This window comes from Canariomyces notabilis (genome assembly GCF_033297395.1).
Source record: "Canariomyces notabilis strain CBS 508.74 unplaced genomic scaffold N656scaffold_4, whole genome shotgun sequence".
Classification (NCBI taxonomy): Eukaryota; Fungi; Ascomycota; class Sordariomycetes; order Sordariales; family Chaetomiaceae; genus Canariomyces; species Canariomyces notabilis.
The window spans coordinates 538975-560447 of record NW_027041826.1 but is presented as its reverse complement, the minus strand read 5'-3'; the positions used below and the strand labels follow the sequence as shown (position 1 = coordinate 560447).

The window sequence follows — 21473 nt, the reverse complement described above, 5'->3', positions numbered from 1 at the left end:
AATTAGGCGGTGAGGCATTCTGCCGCTGGGTTCATTGTCGACAGGAGTCAGATTTCAGCTTCACTCCACTAGATGGTCATAGCTCCCAGTCCTTTAATGTTCCATTGTTATTACGCGTGATAACACCGTATCAGATGAGCAGTGCAAAATCCTTTTTCAAGCCAAAAAAAGACACAAGGAAAGTCTATTTGAATGTCTCTCAGAGCTATCAAGCCTGAGGTTGACATACTGCATCTTAGTTTGATCGCTAGAGACATCATGAAACTTGAATTGAGAGGTGAAGCAGGAAGGTATTGTGTGTATGTACTTTGTACCGTACAGGTTTCTCGCGTAGCGATAAGTTTTGCCCTGCCAGGCAGGAGGACCTGGGCAGTGGTTTATGCACCCGACTGGAGTCTTCCTGGTTGCAGTTCGTCCTAGTCTAGGCTTCCTTTGCCTCAGCTTGTTGATCAACTTTCAAATTCAGCACATGAGCTAAGTACAATACTGTACATATATCTCGCAGAGGCATTGATGTGATGGATCCTGGCCAAAATCGTGCTTTCGATTCGTAATGTAGTTCATCTCTCGGTGCAGCCCGTCGCCATCAACCGACAGCAGTTGCACCGTTTTTTGTTTTGTTTGAGTCCACCAGCCTTCAGTGTTAGGCTGTGTTGGCTCTTCACATCAAGAAAACAATGCCGCCGCGGATAAAGAGCTACACTGGTGACACAATCAACTTCAAACAGGTTGCAGGTAAGTCGTATGGTTTGGTAACCTGTCCCGTCTCAGACAGATCAAAGTGTCTAACATGAGGGCAAAGGTCATCTCGAGAGTACTTCGATCACCGCGAGACGGGATGCAATTGAGAGTAAGTCGGACACAGTTTGCGCACTCTTGTACTAGGTTCCGGGTATTCGAGCTAACAAGAACTCTCTCCACAGCCTTGTTGGCCTATTTCAAAGCCACCGAAAATGCGTCTCAAAGCCAAAAGCAGTACGTTGTCGCCTGTCCTTCCTGTCTCACGACATAGAATGTTGTGCTGACCAGATTCCAAATTCCCAAATACCAGAAGCCCGTTCGATGACAAGGGCTACCACTTGCTCTACGAGGCTCTTTTCCGCTGCGTGCTCCTAGAGAAGGCGAGCTACTACGACTCCAAAAAGACTGCCAGGTCCAACGCCAATGTCGGCTCCAGACTTGAGAAGTGCGCCGAGGCCCTGCGGATGGCTGTCCGCCATGGAGCCACCCGGATCAAGCGCAAGACAGCCAAGGCCATCATTGACCACATCACCCAGGTTCTGCCAGGGCCCGACGACAGCTACGTCGCGCCTCTTCTCAAGGACTACGTCAAGGCCCTGGGCACCTTCCTCGACTTTTCCGCCAACGCCGAGAATCTCGCCGCTTTCTCGGGTGAGGGCTGGGACAGATGCGTCGACTTCTGCGTCGAAGCCCTCTATCGCTACCTGGAAACAGGTGACCGCGACAGTGGCTCCATGTCTCGCGCCTCTCCGGCTCCTGGTGCGACCGCCAGGCCGGGCTCTGTTTCGATTTCTCAGGGTACCAGCCAACTCGGGAGCCAGATCGCCCTCGAGTTCTTGTCCTGCCTCAACTCGCTCATGGCGGCACTGAATGCGCCGGTGCCCGGGAAGGCCGACAAGGTTCTGGGCGTGGTGCTCCAGATCCTCCAACTCCGCCAGATGAAAATTGGCGAGCTCCAAAAGGTAGCCTTTTCGACTTTCAACATAGTTTTCCTCCGCATCCAGGCCGAAAATGTGTCACTATCCAAGAGAATGGTCAAAAATTTGTTCCCTCTTCTCTCCCATTGGTGGCAGCCTCGTGCCTTGTCTCGAGACGCCATGCTGAACTCTATCCGCGACGAGATGCTCAAGACCATCTATGGGACACATCTGTACTTGGAGAGTCTACTTCGAGAAGCTGCGGACGAACAACTCGTTCAGGAAGTTGAAGAGCTGCTGGATGCTTTGTGGTCCGACTATTCGAGACGGGAGGAGCGAGCCCGGCTTCAGCTGGACGATGTATCCTTCACCGCGATGCGGCTGCCTGCGGACCACCCCTGCACTGCAGTCTTCAGTCTCCGTCCGTACAACCAAGCGGGGGAGCAGAACTGGGCACTCTTGGAGAATCTCGCTATTCTGGAAGCCGCATACTCCCGCTATTCTGAGCGGGAGCATAGCCAGCAGCATACAGACAATGCCCAGCCGCGGAAAAGACGCCGAGTGGTCGGCAGCACAAATAGGATACATCAAAAGATGCTATCCCAAGATCCAGCTGTCCGCCTATCCGCTCTGCAACTCATGCCGTTTCTGATCAAGCAGAAGCAGCTTTCGCTGGAAGAAGTCGTTGAGGCTATGGCAGATTTGTCCAAGTATGTGTCCGCCAAACAAAGCACAGTGGCCTCGTGGGCAATGCTGGCGTGTTCGAGGTAAGGATCGAGCCTACTTACTGTCCATGGTCTACTTGGTCTATAAGTGCTAACCTGTCCTAGTCTCACCGCCTTAGAGGCTTCACGACATGCTTCACTCTCCGCCTCCTGGAGGCAACTCTGGCAACTTGGTGTGCGCGCCTTGTCGCTACCGCCCACCAGCCGTGCAGCTTGCGTTCTCCTCGATTCCATTTTGAAAGCGAATCTCGTTCCTAGGCATGAGATTGCTGATGATGTCAACCAAATTGTCACAACCGCGGACATTAGTGGACCTTCTGTACTTGTCGATTCGTCCCTGGTTCTCATGTTGAACTTGTTGCGCCTTCGAAACAATATGTTCCCGAATGCCAGCCAAGCCACCTCAAGCCACATCATCCGATGGGTATTTGTTAGATGGAGTCCTGGTGAGGTTCCCGCCTTGGGTATTCTGGTAGGACATTATTCTGACATCATCGGTAGCTGAACTGATATACGCGTCCCTTCATGCCACGCATGCAACGCCATACGATATTGTTAATCTCTTGCGCGCCTGCTATGGAGCCTGTCCTCTCAGCATGGCGCAGCCTCTCCGCCTGTTTGGCGGGCCCATCATTCAGTTTTGGAAGGGTCAGAGGGAAACAGAGACATTTATACGGTACCTCCTCCTTCTAGACCAAGAAGATGTCATGGATTCCCCTGCAGCTGCCTCCGCAGACGAGAAACCAACCGAGTCACAACCAGCTACTGATGCGACCGGCTCACATGCTGCAAGGCGGTTGGTACTCGAGCTCTTCTTCCCGAAAGTTGAAGAAATTAGCCAGATGGCAGAGTCCTGGCAGAAACGTGGAGGGGATGGCGCAGTTCCGGTCTCCACGGAGCGCCTGCAGAGCGTTGTCCTTGCCTACCTGACAGGAGCACTTCTACTTCCAGAACTTGTCAACCTCAACTCTTCCATGTCCAGGGACCTCGAAACAGTCCTGTTTGATGTTGTCGATGCTACATTGAAAGTAGTGCTTGGCGCTGCATCAAATGAAAACTTCTTTGACCTGGTTCTGACATCCTCCGCGCCCTACATACCCCCCTTGGTTGAGCCAGAGCTAGTCTCATTAAAGAAAGAGCAGCCATATCTTCTACGGTTCTTCGGCAAACTTTCGGACGCTCTGCAAGAGAAAGCAAAACGGGATTCGTCAATGCGCAACCCAGATGTCATCGACATCGATGACGAGTTCGAATCCCAGACGAGTCAAAGCAGCACGACATCCAGACTCAGAGTCCTTCCGAGGAGGGATATCTTGCTATGTCATACACCCGAGGCTTTTTACCTTGAGACAAGCTTAAGAATACATTTTCTCGACGTGATACGCGCCGATGACGGTGAAATTGGGCGGGTGCCAGAATCCGTCATTGACCGGCTGCTTGAACTCCCGAAGGAGCAGCTCTTGGCCTGCCGACAGTTCATGCGAGAGATATTCACTTCAGATGCCGTCACCCCACTCGACAGTGCTATGAAAGTCTTGGGAACTGTCGGGCGTGCTATAAGTAAGAATGAATTCTCGTGCTGCGAAGTTGCGCTGTGCACCTGTATCGATGTGATGGATAGTTTCATCAGCATGTGGACCGACGAGGAGCTCGAAATAACTGCTATGGCTGGCGATCTTTACCATTACTTGGTGAAGAACGCCCTGACAAACAACTCGCTCTCCTCGGCCGCGCACAACCGGCTTTCCAGCCTACTCCTACACCTGCTAGAGGTTAAGTCGACTTACGCCTCCACCCTCGACTTGCCGTCTTCGCGGTCTACTCTCATGAACATCCTGCGCGACGGGGCCATGGATGTCAAATACTTCGTTGGGCTCAATCTTCCCAAGATATTCGGATTGTATGTTCTGAAAACGCACGATGACATATTTGTCGATATTCTGCAGAACCTCCCTTCGGATCCCGGCCTGGCCGAGGGCATCGCATACCGCTTATTTGCCTTATCAGAGCTTGCCTGCCGATGGCCAACCCTGCTACGCCGGTGCATCTACCACATCTTCGAGGTCCCAGGGAAGATAGGCGAGTCTGCAAAGTATGCAAGGCGCTGCCTCGGTCGAATCTCTAAGTCGTTGAGACTCAGCGGCCCGCAGGAGCTCTTTCGGCTGTTCGCCCCTCAGTTGCTGTATACATGGCTAGACACAGACCTGATCCAAGACATCCCCTTCCAGATCTTTGGCTTTTCTAGCCTTCATGAACTATTCCGGGAGGCGCAAACGGAGGCCGCAGCTATCATGATCATGCGCGGCCAGGAGAAGGAGGCAGTTGACTTCGCGCAGGCCTTGGGGTTAACACCAAAAGAGTTGGCCGAACAGAGTTTCACGAGGATTATTGCCTACAGCATTGCACACGACATTAGCGTCCCAGGAGGTGCAGATTATATAACCGGAGAAAGCAGGCTCCGTAGGATCCTTGGGAAGGAAGACTTTCTCTCGAGTATCCATCTCAACTTTGCCGACATTATCGCCACTTTCCTCGACATCTTCGACCAGGAAGATCCTCTCGAGAAGGCTTTCCGGAGAGACGAACGATTCGCATATGCCGCCAATATCATGGACGAGATCAAGAAGCTTGGACACTTGCCAACAGCGCTGCCTCCAAATCAGCAGCCGATGTTCAAGGGGAAGTACCTCCCTAGGGAAATAATGCATCTGTGCAGCCGGACACCATACGAGCCCGAGACTCTATGGAGCCCGCCCCTTGTTGTCTTCGTGGCCCGCAAACTGCTCAACACGGTACACCCAGCGCTTGGCCCGCTGCACGCCTGTTCCGTGCTGCGCAAGATTCGTGTACTAATATGCCTAGCCGGCGACCACGCAACATCGGCGTATCCGCTTGAGATGCTTCTTCATTCTATTCGAGCATTCGTGGTTGATCCCGAATGCGCTGACGATGCCCTGGGGATCACCCAGTATCTAATTGTCAAGGGCGATGACCACCTGAAGAAGACGCCCTCATTCCTGGCTGGATATGCTCTGTCAATTTTGGCCGATCTCCGTGTCTTTCTCGAGTCGAGCCAGTCCAGCACGACGCAGGAGAGTCAGTTCAAGGCGACCAAGACCAAAGCACTACTATTTCACGCTTGGTTCGCCAAGTACCTCTCTGGCTACAGCTCTCCAGCCTTCAAGGATGAAGCACAAAAGCGCGCCTTCAAATCCATCACTCAGTCTGCTGCACATATACGCGCCTCGGGCAACGCAGAGAAGGGCACGCACGAGAGCACATTGCTACTGGAGATTCTGGAGGACTGGGACCGCGACAATCAGCTCCTCAATGAGCCAGCACGATGGGTAGCTCTCTCCATGCTTTGCGGCGTCTTCAAGGTTCCTCCCTCTAGCCGACTCGACGTTGTCGAGACAGACGATGACGCGCTAGGCCACAGTACGGTTATCTGGAAGAGCTGCGCGTCCCAGCGATTGAGCGGAGAATACCTCGCCTGGGCTGGCCGCGTCTTGGGCCGCTCGTTTGCGGCCTCTGGCGAGGTTCCTCAGGAGTTGTTGCGCGAGTCCCAACTTCACGAGTACCGTAGACTATCATCCGACATTGGCGGGTCGGAAGAGGGACTTTTGACCTTAATAGCGGCGCTCACTGTCAGTGGTGACTGCTTCACGGCTGGCCTGGCAGAGGCTGCGCTTCGCACAATCCTCTCGGACGCCGTCAGCACTGAGGACCATGACCTCGTCAATGCTTGCCAGCAGAGTTTATCAGAGTCGCTCCTGCTTGCCTCGAACTGGGAAACCTACCACACACCAAAGTCTGACCAGTTCCAAATTGAGCCTCCTGCTGCGGCCGAGGTGTTCTCAGGGAAGCAATTCGAGAGCCCAAGCTGGTCCCAGCGTCTCGCAACCCTCTTGGCGCAATCAGTGCCTGAAATCGTGACGCTGAGAGTCCTGCCTCCGATACTGCTAAATGTCAAGGGCTTCGCAGAACAGGCATTTCCATTCGTTGTCCACCTGGTCCTGGCATACCAGCTTGACAAGCAGCAGGGGGTGAAACGTCATTTCTCAGAGGCGCTCAAGGAATGGCTCAGCTCGACATCGCCCTCAGCCAAGGGCAACCTACAGTTACTACTCAATACCATCCTGTACTTGAGGACCCAGCCACTGCCGGGGGAGACGTCGATCGCCGACCGGGCGCACTGGCTGGATGTTAACTTGTCGACCGCGGCGGCCGCCGCAGCACGATGCGGCATGTTCAAGGTCGCCCTTCTGTTTGCCGAGCTAACCTCTTCCGAATCGTCTCGCGGGTCGCGGCGCTCCTCCGCAGCAAGAGAGCTTGAGGATTCTAGCGAGATCCTGCTAGAAATCTTTGAGAACATCGATGACCCGGATGCATATTATGGGCTCAACCAGGATGCCTCGCTCTCCACTGTCCTCTCTCGCCTGGAATATGAGAACGACGGAAGTAAAAGTCTCGCTTTCCGAGGAGCACAGTATGATAGTCACTTGCGGAGCAGGAACTCGGCATCAAGACAGGATGGCCAAGCGCTCATCAAAGCCTTGAGCAGCCTTGGCCTATCTGGCCTGTCCAACTCTCTTCTCCAAGCGCAGCAGAGCTTGGATGGGTCTTCGGATTCACTAGATGGGACGTTTACAACAGCGAGACGACTCGAGATGTGGAACCTACCAGCACCAGCAAGCAGTGATAACTGGGCCGTCACGGTGTACAAGGCATACCAGAGCATGCACCAAGCTCTTGATGTCGATGGGGTTAGAAATGCAATCCATGACGGGCTGAGGAGTACCGTCAGACACTTGGCTAGCCGCAGCCTCAACACCTCGACCTTGCGGCATCAGCTTGGGGCGCTTGCGGCGTTGACGGAACTCGATGACATCCTGAATGTTACCGACCAGTCCGAACTGCAAAGCGCCCTCGGGCAGTTTGAGAAACGATCAAAGTGGATGATGAGCGGGCGGTAAGTCGCAATCAAACAAGCTCGACGGACGCATAAACTGATAATATATAGATACTCGGACGTCAGCCAGATCCTATCATGCAGGGAAACATCTCTGACCATGTGGAGTCAACACCACAAATTGAGGTCTCCAAGATTGACGCCCGCAGACGCTCGCCTAATGCAGATCCGAGGCATGCTGCTTTCGTCGGATATTTTCCGCTTCCACCGCGCGAACCAGGAGACATTGAATTTGTCGACCGCTCTGACAGATCTCGTTCCGTCGAGTGAAGCGATGGGTCTCAGCATCGATGCCGCAATTGGGATGGAGGCGGCCAATTCTCTATGGGATCACGGGGAAATGATCTCGTCCATCAGAATGTTGCAGAACATCGACAAAGACTCCTCGCTGAAGAAGCAGACGGTCCCCGTGAGCCGCTCCGACCTGCTGACCAAGATTGGCTATCAAGTCTCCGTGGCGAGGCTGGAGAGTCCGGACAGCATCCAGAAGAAGTACCTGGAGCCTGCGCTCAAGGAACTCAGGGGCAAAAACGAAGGCAAAGGGGCCGGTCAGGTGTTCCACCAGTTCGCCATGTTTTGCGACGAACAACTCCAGAACCCGGACAGCCTGGAGGACTTGGAACGCCTCCAGAATCTCAAGAGAGGCAAGGACGAGGAGGTCGCCGAGTTGAAGGCCTTGATTGCCGCCGCCAAGGACTCTCAGCATCGAAACAGATATCAATCCCATCTTGCAAAGGCCAGACAGTGGCAAGAAATGGACCAGCAGGAGCTTCGCAGGGTAGAGCACACTCGATCTGAATTCCTCAGACTGAGCTTGGAGAACTACCTGCTTTCCCTTGCAGCGTCGGATGAGCACAACAACGACGCGTTGCGTTTCATGGCACTCTGGCTGGAGCGGTCCGAAGAAGACGTCACGAACGAGGCTGTGAAGAAGTACATCACCAAGGTGCCAACGCGCAAGTTTGCGCCACTGATGAACCAACTTTCATCCCGTCTGCAAGATCAGACAGTCCTTTTCCAGAAGCTCCTTATAGACCTGGTCTACCGCATCTGTGTTGACCATCCGTACCACGGCATGTATCATATATGGTCAGGAGCCAGGACTCGCGTCAACAAGGACGACGAGGTTGCCGTCTCCCGACAGAAAGCGACTGACAAAGTGGCGAAGGCTCTCGCCAAGTCAGAAACGGTGTCGAGGATCTGGCCAGCAATCGACCAGACCAGTAGGGCCTATCATACCCTTGCCGTAGATCGTGATCAGAACAAGTACAGGGCGGGGCAAAAGATTGCAATCAAGAGCTCGTCGGCCGGACAGAACTTCTTGAGCGTGCTTGCCAAGTACCCGATTCCGCCGCCAACGATGCAGATTGCCCTCTCTGCTAGCTCGGACTATTCGGACGTGCCCATGATCCACAAGTTCGAAGCAGACATGTCCATCGCCTCAGGTGTCAGTGCGCCCAAGATCCTCACGGCCATCGGCACCAACGGCCAGCGGTTCAAACAGCTTGTCAAAGGCGGCCAAGACGACTTGCGGCAGGACGCCATCATGGAGCAAGTGTTTGCCGCCGTCTCGGAGCTTCTCAAGATGCATCGGACGACCAGACAGCGCAACCTCGGCGTCAGAACATACAAGGTGCTGCCGCTGACGGCTTCGTCCGGCATCATCGAGTTCGTCTCCAACACCATCCCCCTGCACGAGTACCTGATGCCGGCGCACGAGCGGTACTACCCGAAAGATCTTAAGGGGTCCCAATGCCGCAAGGAGATTGCCAACGCGCAGGGCAAACCGACTGAGACGCGCATCGCCGTCTACCGCAAGGTGACGGAGCGCTTTCATCCGGTGATGCGCTACTTCTTCATGGAATACTTCCCCGATCCGGACGAGTGGTTCCAGAAGCGGACCGCCTACACCCGGACAACCGCCGCCATCTCCATGCTGGGCCACGTGCTCGGGCTGGGCGACCGGCACGGGCACAACATCTTGCTCGACACCAAGACGGGCGAGGTGGTGCACATCGACCTGGGCGTCGCCTTTGAGATGGGCCGCGTACTGCCCGTGCCCGAGCTCGTGCCCTTCCGCCTGACGCGTGACGTGGTCGACGGTATGGGCATCACCAAAACGGAGGGCGTGTTCCGCCGCTGCTGCGAGTTCACGCTTGACGCGCTGCGCGAAGAGGCCGCCTCCATCCAGACCATCCTCGACAGCCTGCGCCACGACACCCTCTACCAGTGGTCCATCTCGCCCGTTCGCATGGCCAAGCTGCAGAATGCGGCGCGCGGCGGCACCAACACGGCTGCTGCTGCTGCTGCCGCCGAAGTGGCCGGGGGTGATGAGGATGCTGGAGCTGGTGTTGGTGTTGGCGGTGATGAACCAACCGGAGGTGGGGCTGCCGTGGAGAATAATAATAATAACAAGGACAAGAACAACAAGAGCAAAAAGTCGGCTGTCAACGAGCCCAGCGAGGCAGACCGCGCCATCGAGGTGGTCAAGAAGAAGCTCTCCAAGACGCTGAGCGTCATGGCCACGGTCAATGATTTGATCAACCAGGCGACGAGCGTGCAGAATTTGGCGGTTTTGTACTCTGGTAAGTAAACCTACCATCTTCCTCCCTGCCTACTACCTGTTCATGTGGTCGGGTGGACACATGTATACGCTTACTGACCTTCTTTCGTCTTGCAGGCTGGGCGGCGTATGCTTGATCAAATCAAGATGGAAACGAATTTAGTTTCCATGTAGATTATTGTAGAAGAGGTCCGGGGAATACTGTATAGCTGTTGGAGGTTGCGCATGTACTAGTAAATATCGCTCGACTCGCAAACTGTTCCCTGCTGAGATCTATAGATGTGAATCTTGCAAGGGCTTACTTTGCCTCTCTTGTAACGCGGGAACCTGGTGCGTTGCGCTAGAGCTGGAGCGTATTGACCGTCACCCCCTAGCTCACCCTAATGTCAATAATCTGCGCCTGCTTCCCTGTAGTAACTGTAGTACGGTATCGCCAGTACATACACCCCCTCTATCCTTCAACGCTATTTCCTTCCCCCGTTCTCCCATACAATACACCCCTTCTTGTAAAGTAAACAAATGCGTCTCTGAAACGGAACCCCATGATACGCCTGTCAACTGCCATGTTTCCCCTTGGTTATTGTATTGGCCCATTCACAGTTAACCTGACGGAGCCTGGCGGGCACGGCATGGAGATGCTGGGATTTCTCCACAGTTAAAAGCGCAAACCAAACCCGACCTGACACCTTTCTTTCTCCCTGAGCAAAGAAACGCCGTTTGCCTGCTTTCCCGTTGTTCAGCGCCTTTTGACTTTGATTTTGATTGCAGACGTGGGATATTATATCCTTTTGCCCCATTTCGCGACCGTTGTAGCGTTGGCTGATAGATGGAGCCTCCCCAAAAAAGCCGGTTGGCTGAATAAAGTGGACAGGCCGGACTCGCATCCATAACCTAAACATTAGTAGCCGTCCGTCCTTCCGCATCACCATCTTTCTCGCCCCTTCCTTCCGGTGTGTAACTGTCCCAACCAACACCTTCACCTTCACCCCTGCTGCGGCTGCATCCCACCCCCCGGCCCAACCCCCTGTCCAGCAGCTTGCCCCTGGCCCTGGGCCTTCGCAAGCCTCGTCTGGACTCGTTCCAGATGGCCCTTATTCTTGAGGTGGACCTCAAAGTTGGTGACGGTGGTGTCCGGGCCGGCCGTGTACAGCTTGCCGGGGCAGTCGCGGCAGCGGATGCGGGGCAGCCAGGCAAACATGATGTTGGGCGGCGGGGGCGCGCCGCTGGCGTGTTCGGGCAGGGGTAAAGGCACGTGCTCGTTGGTCTCGGTGTTGAGCGCGCAGTAGCGCATGGTGGCCTCGAACGAGTCGTTCGGGTACCGCCTGGAGAGCGCTCTCAGGGCCGCCTGCAGCCATTCTGGGGGCGGGGGCTGGCATTATTACGCGTGTTAGTGGCTATGGAGGGATATGTGTGTATGTGTATGTGGATGGTCAGAAACAAGGGGTAGGGTGGGAGACGTACCGGTGGCTGGTTCGGTTGTGTACCGGTTGGGCCTGGTGGGGGGGCGGGTACACGGCCGAGTTGGCCTTGTAGTGTGGCCGGGGTTGAAGCGTTGTTGTTGCCGTTGCTGTTGGCGGCTGGTCTGGATTGGGGAAGCTGTTGATGAGACGCGGATGGGGTGGTAGGAGGGGGACCCATGGAACCTGGCGGAACGACGCTCGGAGTTCGTTGGTGGGCTGGGGTGGGTGTTGCGGATACGGGTGCCGTTTGTCTCATTCTGAGGTCTCGCATGAGCTTTCTGAGCCTTGCGGGGTTGACGCGGAGGGTTACGAGATGCTGCGACGGCTCTTCGGTTTGCTCCCGAGTGGCCTCGCGGCCAAAGCGGCGGGACGTCCTGGTTTCGTGGTGGTGAATAATGGCCTCGGGCGTTTCGGACCGCCCGAGATTCGCCATGCGCTGAGCGGCTGCGGTAGCGGCTCCGCGCAATCCCCTAGTCCTGGCGGTGCCCTGGAGTTGTGACATGGCCGGTGAGTCAGGGACGGAGTCGTCGCTTTCTTCAGAGTCAGACACGTCGCCGTCGCGGACTGTCCTCTTGCCTCTCCCGGACAAGCCGGCGCCTATGGTTCGCTTGTATAAACGACTGCTTTCGATATCCGGGGCGGCACCCGGAAGCACCGAAGAGACAATCGATGTCCGGATCGTCCTTTGCCTCTCTTTCAGATCTGGGAGTTGCGGGCCACCGCGCCGGTTGATGGACCGTTTTTGCCTCCTCTGCTCGCGTGAAAACATGGTCTCGGTCCTTTCAAGCTCGGCCTCGGTGTTCTCGTATAGGTACGGCGCGTAGTCTTTCGCTTGCTGCTGCGGTCTGAAAACGGAAGGTAATGGTGAGGGGAGGAAAGCAGCGACCAGGTCCGGGTCCTCAATAGGCCGCCCATCAAATGGATGGCCGACGCTGTACAAACTGCGCGTGAAGAGCTGTGCTTGTTCACGTATGCAGTGGGCGATGGCTGTTGTAAACTCGCCCGATAGTGACAGGTCGCGCGCCATAGCAGCGGCGAACTCCTCGGGAGAATTCATGGGGTTGTTGATTTCCCACTCGAATTGGTCTACCAGTGTGTGGGCGCCAATGGTGATGTTGAGCTTCACCAGGATGCGCATCTCATCGTTCTTGTAGGCATAGTACGGAAGCTCGGGGTCGAGGGCGTCCTCCTCGGTGTATGCAAAGGGGTAGAAGTCGTTTAGCTGCTCATGCATCTGCTGCACCACCTGCTCGTAGACGGCCTTGTCGATGTTCGGATTAAGCCCCATGTCCTCGACCAGCTGTGCAGCGAAGAGCTCTACAGATACTAGACGCTCATGTAGGTTGAATGTGAAGGTGTCGCGCAGCTTTATTTTATCCCAGTCAACGTCTATCCGGATGGGCACCAGCTCTTCGTGCTGCTCGGCCTGCTTCTTCATGTCCTTCTTGGAGAATTTCAGGGGCGGCGTAGTCCTCCTGCCGGGTCGCGGTTTCTGTGACGGATAAATGATCTTGGTCGTTGCGCCGTTCTCAGTGTAGCCGTTGCCATAGCCACGATAGCCCTCGCCGTAGAGACGGGCAGGATAGTTTGCGTAGTGGTCTCTGTAGGTGCGGTAGTCGCTGGCGCGTGCGAGCATGTCTTTGGTGTCTCGTTCGAGGCGGATCTGAGCCTCTTTGAGGGCGGCCGAGTGAATCCAATCGTGCGTCTGGAAGCGGTCGACAACGACGCGATTGAGGGCGTCCTTGTCGCGAACGGGAACTGCAGGCGTCGCATCGGATTGCGGAGTAGCGGGTTTTGCAGCGCCGGCAGCAGGTGCAGAGGATGAAGACGCTGCAGGAGCTGCAGAAGTTGAAGCCGTGGCTGAAGTTAAAGAAGGCGCCGTCGCTGCAGAAGAGGCACCATCTCCGTCGCCGCCTGCGGCCGACATCGCTGACACCTGCGACGCTGCCATGATATGTATGTATTATACAATCCCCTACCTAATTGGCAGGGAACGCGCAAGGGATCAAGAGCGGTGCAAGCGACGGGACCCGGGATTCAGTGACGCGCTCGTTTTCATTAATTAGCTGTCGGTCGTCGTGGGTGTCGCGTGTGCTCTGGGCGTGGAATTACTCGCGGTTCGCAACCGGCCGTTTTGGTGTCTTCGCGGCTGACCGCGCTTTCTCATACATCCATTTGCATGGTGTAGGTTCAAAGAGTGTGAGGCTGGGCGTCAGGGCGAGTTCGAAAGGCTAAATCAAAGAAACGGCTTCGTTAAGGCCTCGCCAGTGGCCAATGAGACACAGCGGCCCGCTGTTTTCAGCCGTGTGGAACTGAGGATGAGTATCGGTACCTGATGATGCACCATGGTTCTGCGCTATTTCAAGGTATCAAATCGCCGGAGGGTACCTTCCATCGCTTGGCGTCTCTCGGCCCGGCTCACCCACTGCAGTCGGGTGTGGTTCCAAACCTGAACGTCCGCCTTGACACTGCGACAGAGTGGGGAAGGTAGCGTGAGCACAAACAGAGCAAATCCCCCTCCCCCGCCTTCACAAAATCAAGCTGCCCGTAGCTCAAAATCGTCACTACCCCCCCTTTCTTCCCCCGTTCATCTGTCCCTCTTGTCTTCCTCTCCGAAAGCTCACTGCCGTTTTTGCTAGTTCTTAGTCGGTTATACTAAGAATTCTCTCTTTTTTTGTTTCCATTATAGAGCCCGCTTGCTCAAAATAAAAACAGTTTGCCCAAAATGGCGACCGAAGAGAAAGAAATCGGTTAGTTTGCGAGGATGATTGTGTTTCTGCTCTCGTCTGCTCTCGTCAAGCTGCATCAGTCCAAGCTCCGTTTCCTATTGCGACACCGCCTCTGTTCCAATGCTCCTGTCTGGCTCCGCTCTCAAGACATGCCCATCCTAGACTGCTCCTCCGTGCAACCGATGCTGATCTTCTCCCACTAGACTACACCCTCAACAACCCCGACACGCTCACCAAGTACAAGACGGCCGCCCAGATCTCGGAGAAGGTGCTTGCCGAGGTGTCCAAGCTCTGCGTTGCTGGCAGCAAGATTGTCGACATCTGCGAGAAGGGTGACAAGTTGATTGAGGAGGAGATTGCCAAGGTCTACCGCGGCAAGAAGATTACCAAGGGTGCGTCGTCTTTTAGCTGCTGTCCGCTACCCGGGCCTGCCAGATGACTGACACGCCATGATTCAGGATTTTCGCACCCTACTACCGTCTCTCCTGCCGCATTCGTCACTCCTTACACCCCCCTGAGATCCGACGAGAAGGAGGCCGCGGTGGAGATCCAGCCCGGCGAGCCCATCAAGATTCAGCTGGGAGCTCAGATTGACGGCTTTGGCTCCATCGTTTGCGATACCATTCTGGCCCCGAAGCCCGGCGAGACGCGCGATGTCATTGAAGGGCGTGATGCCGACCTCCTGCTAGCTACGCATTATGCCAATGAGCTTCTCCTGCGGCTGATGCTGCCGCCCGGACTGCTGGCCACTGGCACCGACGAGGAGAAGGCGAAGGCGGCTGCGGCCAAGCCTCCCTCTCAGTCCAAGATCACTAGCCTGCTAGAGAAGGTGGTCAAGTCGTACGACTGCAACCTTGTCGAGAGCACGACTTCGTGGCTCTTTGACAGAAACGAAATCGAGGGGAAGAAGAAGATCGTCATTGCCCCTGGCGAGAATACCAAGGGCGAGGGATCTCCGGAGGTTGGTGAGGTCTGGGGCGTCGAGATAGGCGTCAGTCTTGGATCAGGCAAGATCAAGCAGTTCGAGCAGCGGACCACGTTGCATCGCCGCACCGCCAACACGTATGCTCTGAAACGGCCCACCTCGCGCAAGATTCTGTCCGAGGTGCAGAAGAAGTTCGGCACCTTCCCCTTCAGCTTACGCCAGCTCGAGGACGAGCGTGATGCAAAATCTGGCGTCATTGAGTGCGTCCGCGGCAATGTTTTCCGCCAGTATGAGGTTACAGGCGACAAGGACAACTCTCCTGTAGCCAGGCTACTGACCACCATTGGTAAGATATTTTTCGGACTCTCTAGGGCATGGCATGACTAATGTAATGGGGCAGCCATAACCAAGAACGGCATCACTAAGCTGGGTGGGCCGCCTGCCTTGGATCTGAGCAAGTTGAAGACAGACAAGAAGATTGAGGATGAGGAGATCCTCAAGATCTTGGAGCAGCCGCTCTCCCGCAACACGGGTAAGAGCAAGAACAAGAAAAAAAAGAAGCCAGCCAAGAAAGCAGCAGCGAAGGAGGAGGAGGATGAGGACGATGATGATAGCGATGATGAGTAGGAACGCATCTCTATATACTCGATGAGGCAGGGCGAATAGCGAAAACTCTCACAACAACCGAAGCTGCGACCGAATTGTCCAGTGAATTTATAGAACTGGGCAGCCCTAGAGCGGAAGCAAAGCGAGTACCAGCGAGGCTTGGAGAGGGGCTCGGGGTTGGAGGATTCTCCTGCACTCAGCACTTACCTGCGGTTGGCTTATCGCTCCGTCTTAGCCCCGAGAACATAGTGAGCACACCCCGTCCTGGAAGAAGGGGGAGAGAATACTGGCGGTTATTAGTATAGTTGACGGGCATAAATGAAGAAAAAAATATCGTGGACCAACACGGTGTCCTGTACGTGGAAAGAGAAAATGCAAGCTGCGTGCCGAGTCTTGGTGGTCGCGAGGTCGAGTGCATTCTATTGTCGCTATTGTGCTGGCACTGATGAATACCTGGCCTTGCATAGCAAAATACAAAACCCTCCCCCCTCCCCCCTGAAGCAGGACCGCCTGTAAAGTTTACCTCCCACCATTCTGCAAAACCATCACCCTTTCCACCTTCACTTCTTCAGTCATCACCTTTCTGCTTGTACACTGAAATTTCTTTCAAACATCACGAGCAGACATCAGGAGAAAAAAGGCAAAAATCATCAAGAAACGAAAAACGCGTGGCAACCCTGAATTCTGGCGCAGTCAGGGGTCGCGAGAAATTGATGCGAGTCGCTTCAGGGCTTCCAACATCGACCAAAACACAGAATCCTTCAAAGGAGAAATTCACAAGACCTTTCATTTCTTTCCCCAATAGCTGATTTTAAGAAAGACAGCGTTGAGTCAGCGATTTCGACAACTTTGGTCGAGTGAGTACGGGAAAGTGAGGCACGCTGAAGCTTTAGGAGGTGCAGCCACGGCAACCCCCTGGTCCAGTCTGCCTGACACCCGTCAAGTCCGGAGATCTCGCTCGCTCCCCTACACCTCCTTCCTACGTACCCCCTTCTTCCACAAACACCACCAAAACCACGCGTGATCCAACTGCAAAACGCGATTTTTTCGCCTTGCTACATGTCCTAGAGAGACAGTAAAGTATACGCCCCTGCATTTTATGTTACCGCTTTTTCGTGCAACGACGCTAACTTTTTGGGCAGTCGCGAGAAAGCCGAGTGTTGGCTCAATCAAAGAAGGGGGCGAGCGCGGGCGACTCGGCTGCCGCTGCTTCTGCTGTCGCCTTCAGCACCCCGGGTCCCAACATGTCCGCACCCACGTTTTCCTCCAACACGCGGGCGACCAGATCGCGCTTTTCGAGTCCGCAGACGGCGCCCAACGGTGCGACCGACTCGTCAAGGGGTCAGGCGACGGGAGGCGCTGCGAACGGTATCGAGGGCCAGAAACAATTCATGCAGCGTTGGCTGGAGCCCCCGGTTCAGGTCAAGCCCAGCTATCAGGATGACGGCCTAGTGCGCCACGGTGTGCTCGAGAACATGGCTCCTTTGGGAACACTGCCAAAGGCGGGCTTTTTCAAGAAAACAGTCCCGCCGCCGCCTCCTCCTCCTGCTGCCCCTGAGCGGACACCAGTTCGCAGAATCATTGTCAAGCGACCTGCGCCACCCGTAATGCCTGCTCCCGCTCCCGTGCCTCCTCCCGCGCCAGAAGAAGATGAGACGGAGGAAGAGGAATATGGAGAGACAGATGACGCCGAGGACGGGCCGGACGAGGAGAACCAGGATGCGGAGGATGCAACCGCTGCGACCAACGCCGCTGGGCGAGACAAGGCTTATGCAACGACGTCCTCCTCGCGATCTCGTCGCTCCCTCACCTCGCGGGATGCAGACGACGAGGAATGGGCGCCGGCAAGACCATCACAAAAAGCTGCCAGGCGTCAGAGTTTGTCGAGGGCAAGCGCCGGTCGGCATGGGTCTATAGGGTCGGTGCAACAACCAGCAGCAAACGAGGGCCCAGGTCATGTTGATCTCAAAGATTTCACTGACAAGGTGGTGGAGGCCGCCGTAGATGAGGCGCTTGATCATTTTCGGTACCCCACAGCTTGGGCCCTGCGCACACTCTACGATGAAAATTCATCCAACCCGGATTTTCTCACCATGATCGAGAAGGTGTTCAACCAGACCGCAGGCACTGACACGCTCACAACGTTTGCGCAACTTATCCACGCCAAGAAGAAGGAAGGCAAGAAGGACAACAAAGGTTGCTACTATTTCGTGCCTCCGGCGACCAACAGCCGGTTTACGCCGCATAAGCCGAAGCGGGCGCCTTACGGCAATCTCATCAACTTTGACGTCTCTACTTTGCATCTTGATCAGGGCACCAAATCCCAAAAGGCTGGGCAATCACAGCTCGAGCGAGAAGCTGAGCGTGAGCCCAAAGTCGAGCCCGAAGCTGAGCCCGAGGCCGACTCTCCTCCGCGCAAAAAGCGCAAATCTGCCCGGCAGCCAGACTCTGCTTCCAAAATGTCGGCGTTCAACGAGGTGAATGGCAATGGCAAAGCGAACGGGGCGAGTACGGCGAACGCGGCGAATGCGGAGACGCCCTCGCGGCGGAAGACGCGGGCGCGTTCATTGTCTAGTTCATCTACTCTTTCCAGCGCACTTTCCTTGGCTCCGCCCGACGGAATTCAAGAGGACGAGGAGGGTGATGGCCTTGATGTGCCGCCGTCCTCCCGCAACAGCCCTGTTGGCCGCCAGCCAATCAACAACAAGCGGCGACGGTCCAACGCACCGCGCAAAAGCCGGAACGTGTCACCCTCCCGGCCATCACCCGCTCCCTCAACTGCGCCGCAGCTGGATGCAGCTTCTCGCGGTCAAAACATCACAACATCGCAGCGGCCATCTCCCGCTGACGAGCAGCTTGGCGTCGCAGCCGAGGAACAACCTTATGAAATGCCAGCAGTTGTCGACTCACCATTATTTCCCAACCTCAACCCCAAGAAAGGCAACAAGTCTGGGGCGCCTCTCCCCGTCTTTGCAAGCAAGGTGGGCACAATTGACGAGAACGACGAGAGACTGCGGCTGCGTCAGAAGGCGCGAGGAATTACCAACAATAAGCCGTCGGCTATCAGCAACGCCAGGGGGAGCTCTCTTCGAGATGCATCTCGCCCAGGAGTAACGGATGAGGTTAATAACCCGGCGGCGGCAGCAGTGACGACGCCTGCATCGCGGGTGCAAAAGGTTTCTTCTACTTCCGCTCGCCAGACACCGGCTCCGAGGGAGGGGAGGAGCACCCGCTCGTCGCTCAAGCGACCGCACGATGATATGGAAGAGCAGCTCTCACCTATTGCCGCCACCTTCCCGGGCTCAGAAGCAGCGTCAACGGCTGCGGACTCACGTGCTGGGACTCCGGCACTGCGGGCAACCAGGAAGGCCAGAACTGGCCTCCGCGTCAAGAACTCGTAAGCACATCATTGCATTTGCATCGGCATTCGAGCAGCGAATTAGCTAATGCGATATTTCCTATCTAGACCCATCAAGAAGAAGACGGGCACCTCGGCAGGGATCCCGCGCCCCAGCGGGGAGCGCAGCAGCCCCGTTGGCAATGGCCCGGCCAACAGAGAGGTATGAAGAAAAATGATACCAGTATTCTTTTTAGTCCGAGTGTATCAATTGTTCAGCTGGCCTTCAGGGCCAAATGGACACAAGCGTGTCTGGCTGCCTGGTCCTGGTCAGAATTCCGGGGGCGGACGCACCAAGGCGGCCAGGCCTAGGAAGAGATTTTTACTGGCGAGCTGCCAAGTGGCTTTAGCTACCCTTCCCTTTTTTTTGCCGAAATATGGCGCACTATGGAGCACCCTGGATTGCTGACTTGGCACGGGCACAGGATGACAACGACGATTACTGCTCTTCATGCGGCGGCAACGGCGAGTTGATCTGCTGCGACGGCTGCACTCGCTCATTTCATTTCAGTTGTGTCGACCCTGTGATCATGCAGGACTCGATGCCCGTCGAGTGGTTCTGCAATGTATGCCGCACGAAACGAGACCCTGCTGGCCTCCCCGTGCACAATGGCGCCTTTGCTTTGATCCTCGAAAAGCTCGACGCCAAGAACTCGAGCGCGTTCCGCCTTCCTGTGACTGTCCGCGATGCCTTTGAGGGGGTGCGCACGGGCGCCGACGGCGAGTATGAGGAGATCGTGGCGGCAACCAAGCCGGCTAGGTGAGTTTCCTCTTCCCCCCACTTATCCGCCATCTAGTGTTCGCTGACAACCCCGCCGCAGGAAGAAAAAGAGCGAGGAGGAGCAGACCCCTGATTACTTCCGCCTGCGTGATCAGGACGGCAACCCGGCCATTTGCCACGGTTGCCAGAAGAGCAGCTCCTCAAATCGCGCCATCATCCCGTGCAGCGTGTGTGGCATATTCTGGCATCTCGATTGCCTCGATCCTCCGCTGGCGAATCCACCCGCCGTTGTCCGCCCCTGGAAGTGCCCGTTGCATATCAATGATCTTCTTACCAAGGTCCCAGGAGCGCTGGGCCCGGCGCATCGGTTCCGAAAGCTCAAGAACGTGCAGGTAGTCAGGCCCGCGTTCAGCCGGGGCTTCGCCAACAATGGCTTTGTCGAGATTGATCCCGATGACGACGAAGACCAGAGCGGCTGGAGGAACGTCGAGACTTACGGCCGTGTAGTCCGCTTGCCCGAGAAGGGCATCAAACTGGATTTCCTCTCTCGGTGGGTCCTGCTATGCAGTTCGTGCTGTGCAAATAGCGAGCTGACTCTGTCCCCTAGTTCACGCGAGAATCGTAAAGGAAAGCCCATCCCTCCTTTGAATCATGCCAACGCAGCAACTGTCTCAGCTCCGGCGCCCTTGCCGTTGGAGCAGAGGACACTGGAGGAGCAGCAGGCTGTCCTGAATCTAGCGCAGCTGAGTGGCGACGGATCAGCCGGCATCACTACCCTCATCGATGCCATGATTGTAAGTTCCGTGCACGATCAGTTGTGCCTCAGATGGATGCTGATCGCCCAAAAGTCGCAAGCCGATCCGGTCCTTGTTGACATGATGGCGCGGGCCAATCCCAACCACTTGGTGAACCCTGCCGCGCTCAACACTATGGATCAACAGAGTCTGCGTGCCATCCTGGCTAGCGCAGAGGCGGTGAGTCGACGGGTCCGAGAGCTTCTGGCCGGACCCACGCCAACTCCTGAGCAATCGCCTCCACTCGCCGAGGCATCTTCGTTCAACGTGGCCGAGGACGCACCCACCAAGGTACCGAGTCTTAGCAACTCACAATCCGCCGACGGTGACTCCGATAATGCCGCCAATGTCACGGATGTCGACACCAGTGGACTGGAAACCGATGCCGGGAAGGGCCTTGCGTCTCCGGCCGCTACTGACGACGTCCCGGCCATGACGCAGGGCGAGAAGACGCCCCCACAGGGCGATCAGTCCCCGGCCGCGCCCTTGGAAGAGGACGGGCCTGCGGTTGAAAACGGCGGTCTGCCCGTCACACCGACCAAGGCGACCGCGGGTGCCGGAGAGGAGCCCGTTGTGCTGGAACCCCATGCGGACAGCGAAAAGGCGCTTGTTGAGGATGGGATGGATATTGATTGAGGGGGTGCTGTGGACCATTGGCTTTTGGTCTCTTGAAGATCACTCTGCCTGGACCAACTAGGGCGGGCTTTTCTATCGAGCCAGCGCCGGGACACCCTGCAATCTTCCGCCGCGACTTACACTGCCACCAATTTTCGGCAGCAGAAGAAAGGAGGCATTCGGCGGTAACAATCGCACACAAACATGGCGGTCATCAGCAGCTTTTGATCACCTTTGCAAGGCTGGATATATAACCCGCCCATTAGCGTGGAGATTCATCCCCGCTCCCTTCCACGCTCTAGTGTGAT

At 55.9% G+C, this 21473-nt stretch overlaps 4 protein-coding genes across 4 annotated transcripts; 3 read left to right on the top strand and 1 right to left on the bottom strand.

Annotated features, from left to right (window-relative positions):
- Positions 1 to 677: 677 nt before the first annotated feature.
- N656DRAFT_795806 (uncharacterized protein) lies at positions 678 to 10055 on the top strand (the record flags this gene model as incomplete). Its single annotated transcript, XM_064817460.1, has 8 exons — positions 678 to 735; positions 803 to 850; positions 924 to 975; positions 1052 to 2425; positions 2489 to 2829; positions 2885 to 7355; positions 7407 to 9940; positions 10036 to 10055. 8 exons carry the CDS (start codon positions 678 to 680, stop codon positions 10053 to 10055), a joined length of 8898 nt encoding a protein of 2965 aa, XP_064672686.1.
- An 845-nt stretch (positions 10056 to 10900) lies between these two features.
- Positions 10901 to 13305, bottom strand: N656DRAFT_766387 (SNF5-like protein; the record flags this gene model as incomplete). The annotated part of the gene is made up of 2 exons (XM_064813474.1): positions 10901 to 11287; positions 11380 to 13305. 2 exons carry the CDS (start codon positions 13303 to 13305, stop codon positions 10901 to 10903), a joined length of 2313 nt encoding a protein of 770 aa, XP_064672685.1.
- A 798-nt stretch (positions 13306 to 14103) lies between these two features.
- Positions 14104 to 15659, top strand: N656DRAFT_795804 (Creatinase/aminopeptidase; the record flags this gene model as incomplete). Its single annotated transcript, XM_064817459.1, has 4 exons — positions 14104 to 14128; positions 14311 to 14499; positions 14566 to 15378; positions 15433 to 15659. The coding sequence occupies 4 exons, from the start codon at positions 14104 to 14106 to the stop codon at positions 15657 to 15659; spliced, it is 1254 nt and encodes a 417-aa protein (XP_064672684.1).
- Positions 15660 to 16882: 1223 nt separating this feature from the next.
- N656DRAFT_766385 (uncharacterized protein) lies at positions 16883 to 21186 on the top strand (the record flags this gene model as incomplete). The annotated part of the gene is made up of 6 exons (XM_064813473.1): positions 16883 to 19035; positions 19105 to 19198; positions 19461 to 19795; positions 19857 to 20306; positions 20364 to 20550; positions 20605 to 21186. 6 exons carry the CDS (start codon positions 16883 to 16885, stop codon positions 21184 to 21186), a joined length of 3801 nt encoding a protein of 1266 aa, XP_064672683.1.
- Between the last annotated feature and the right edge of the window lie 287 nt (positions 21187 to 21473).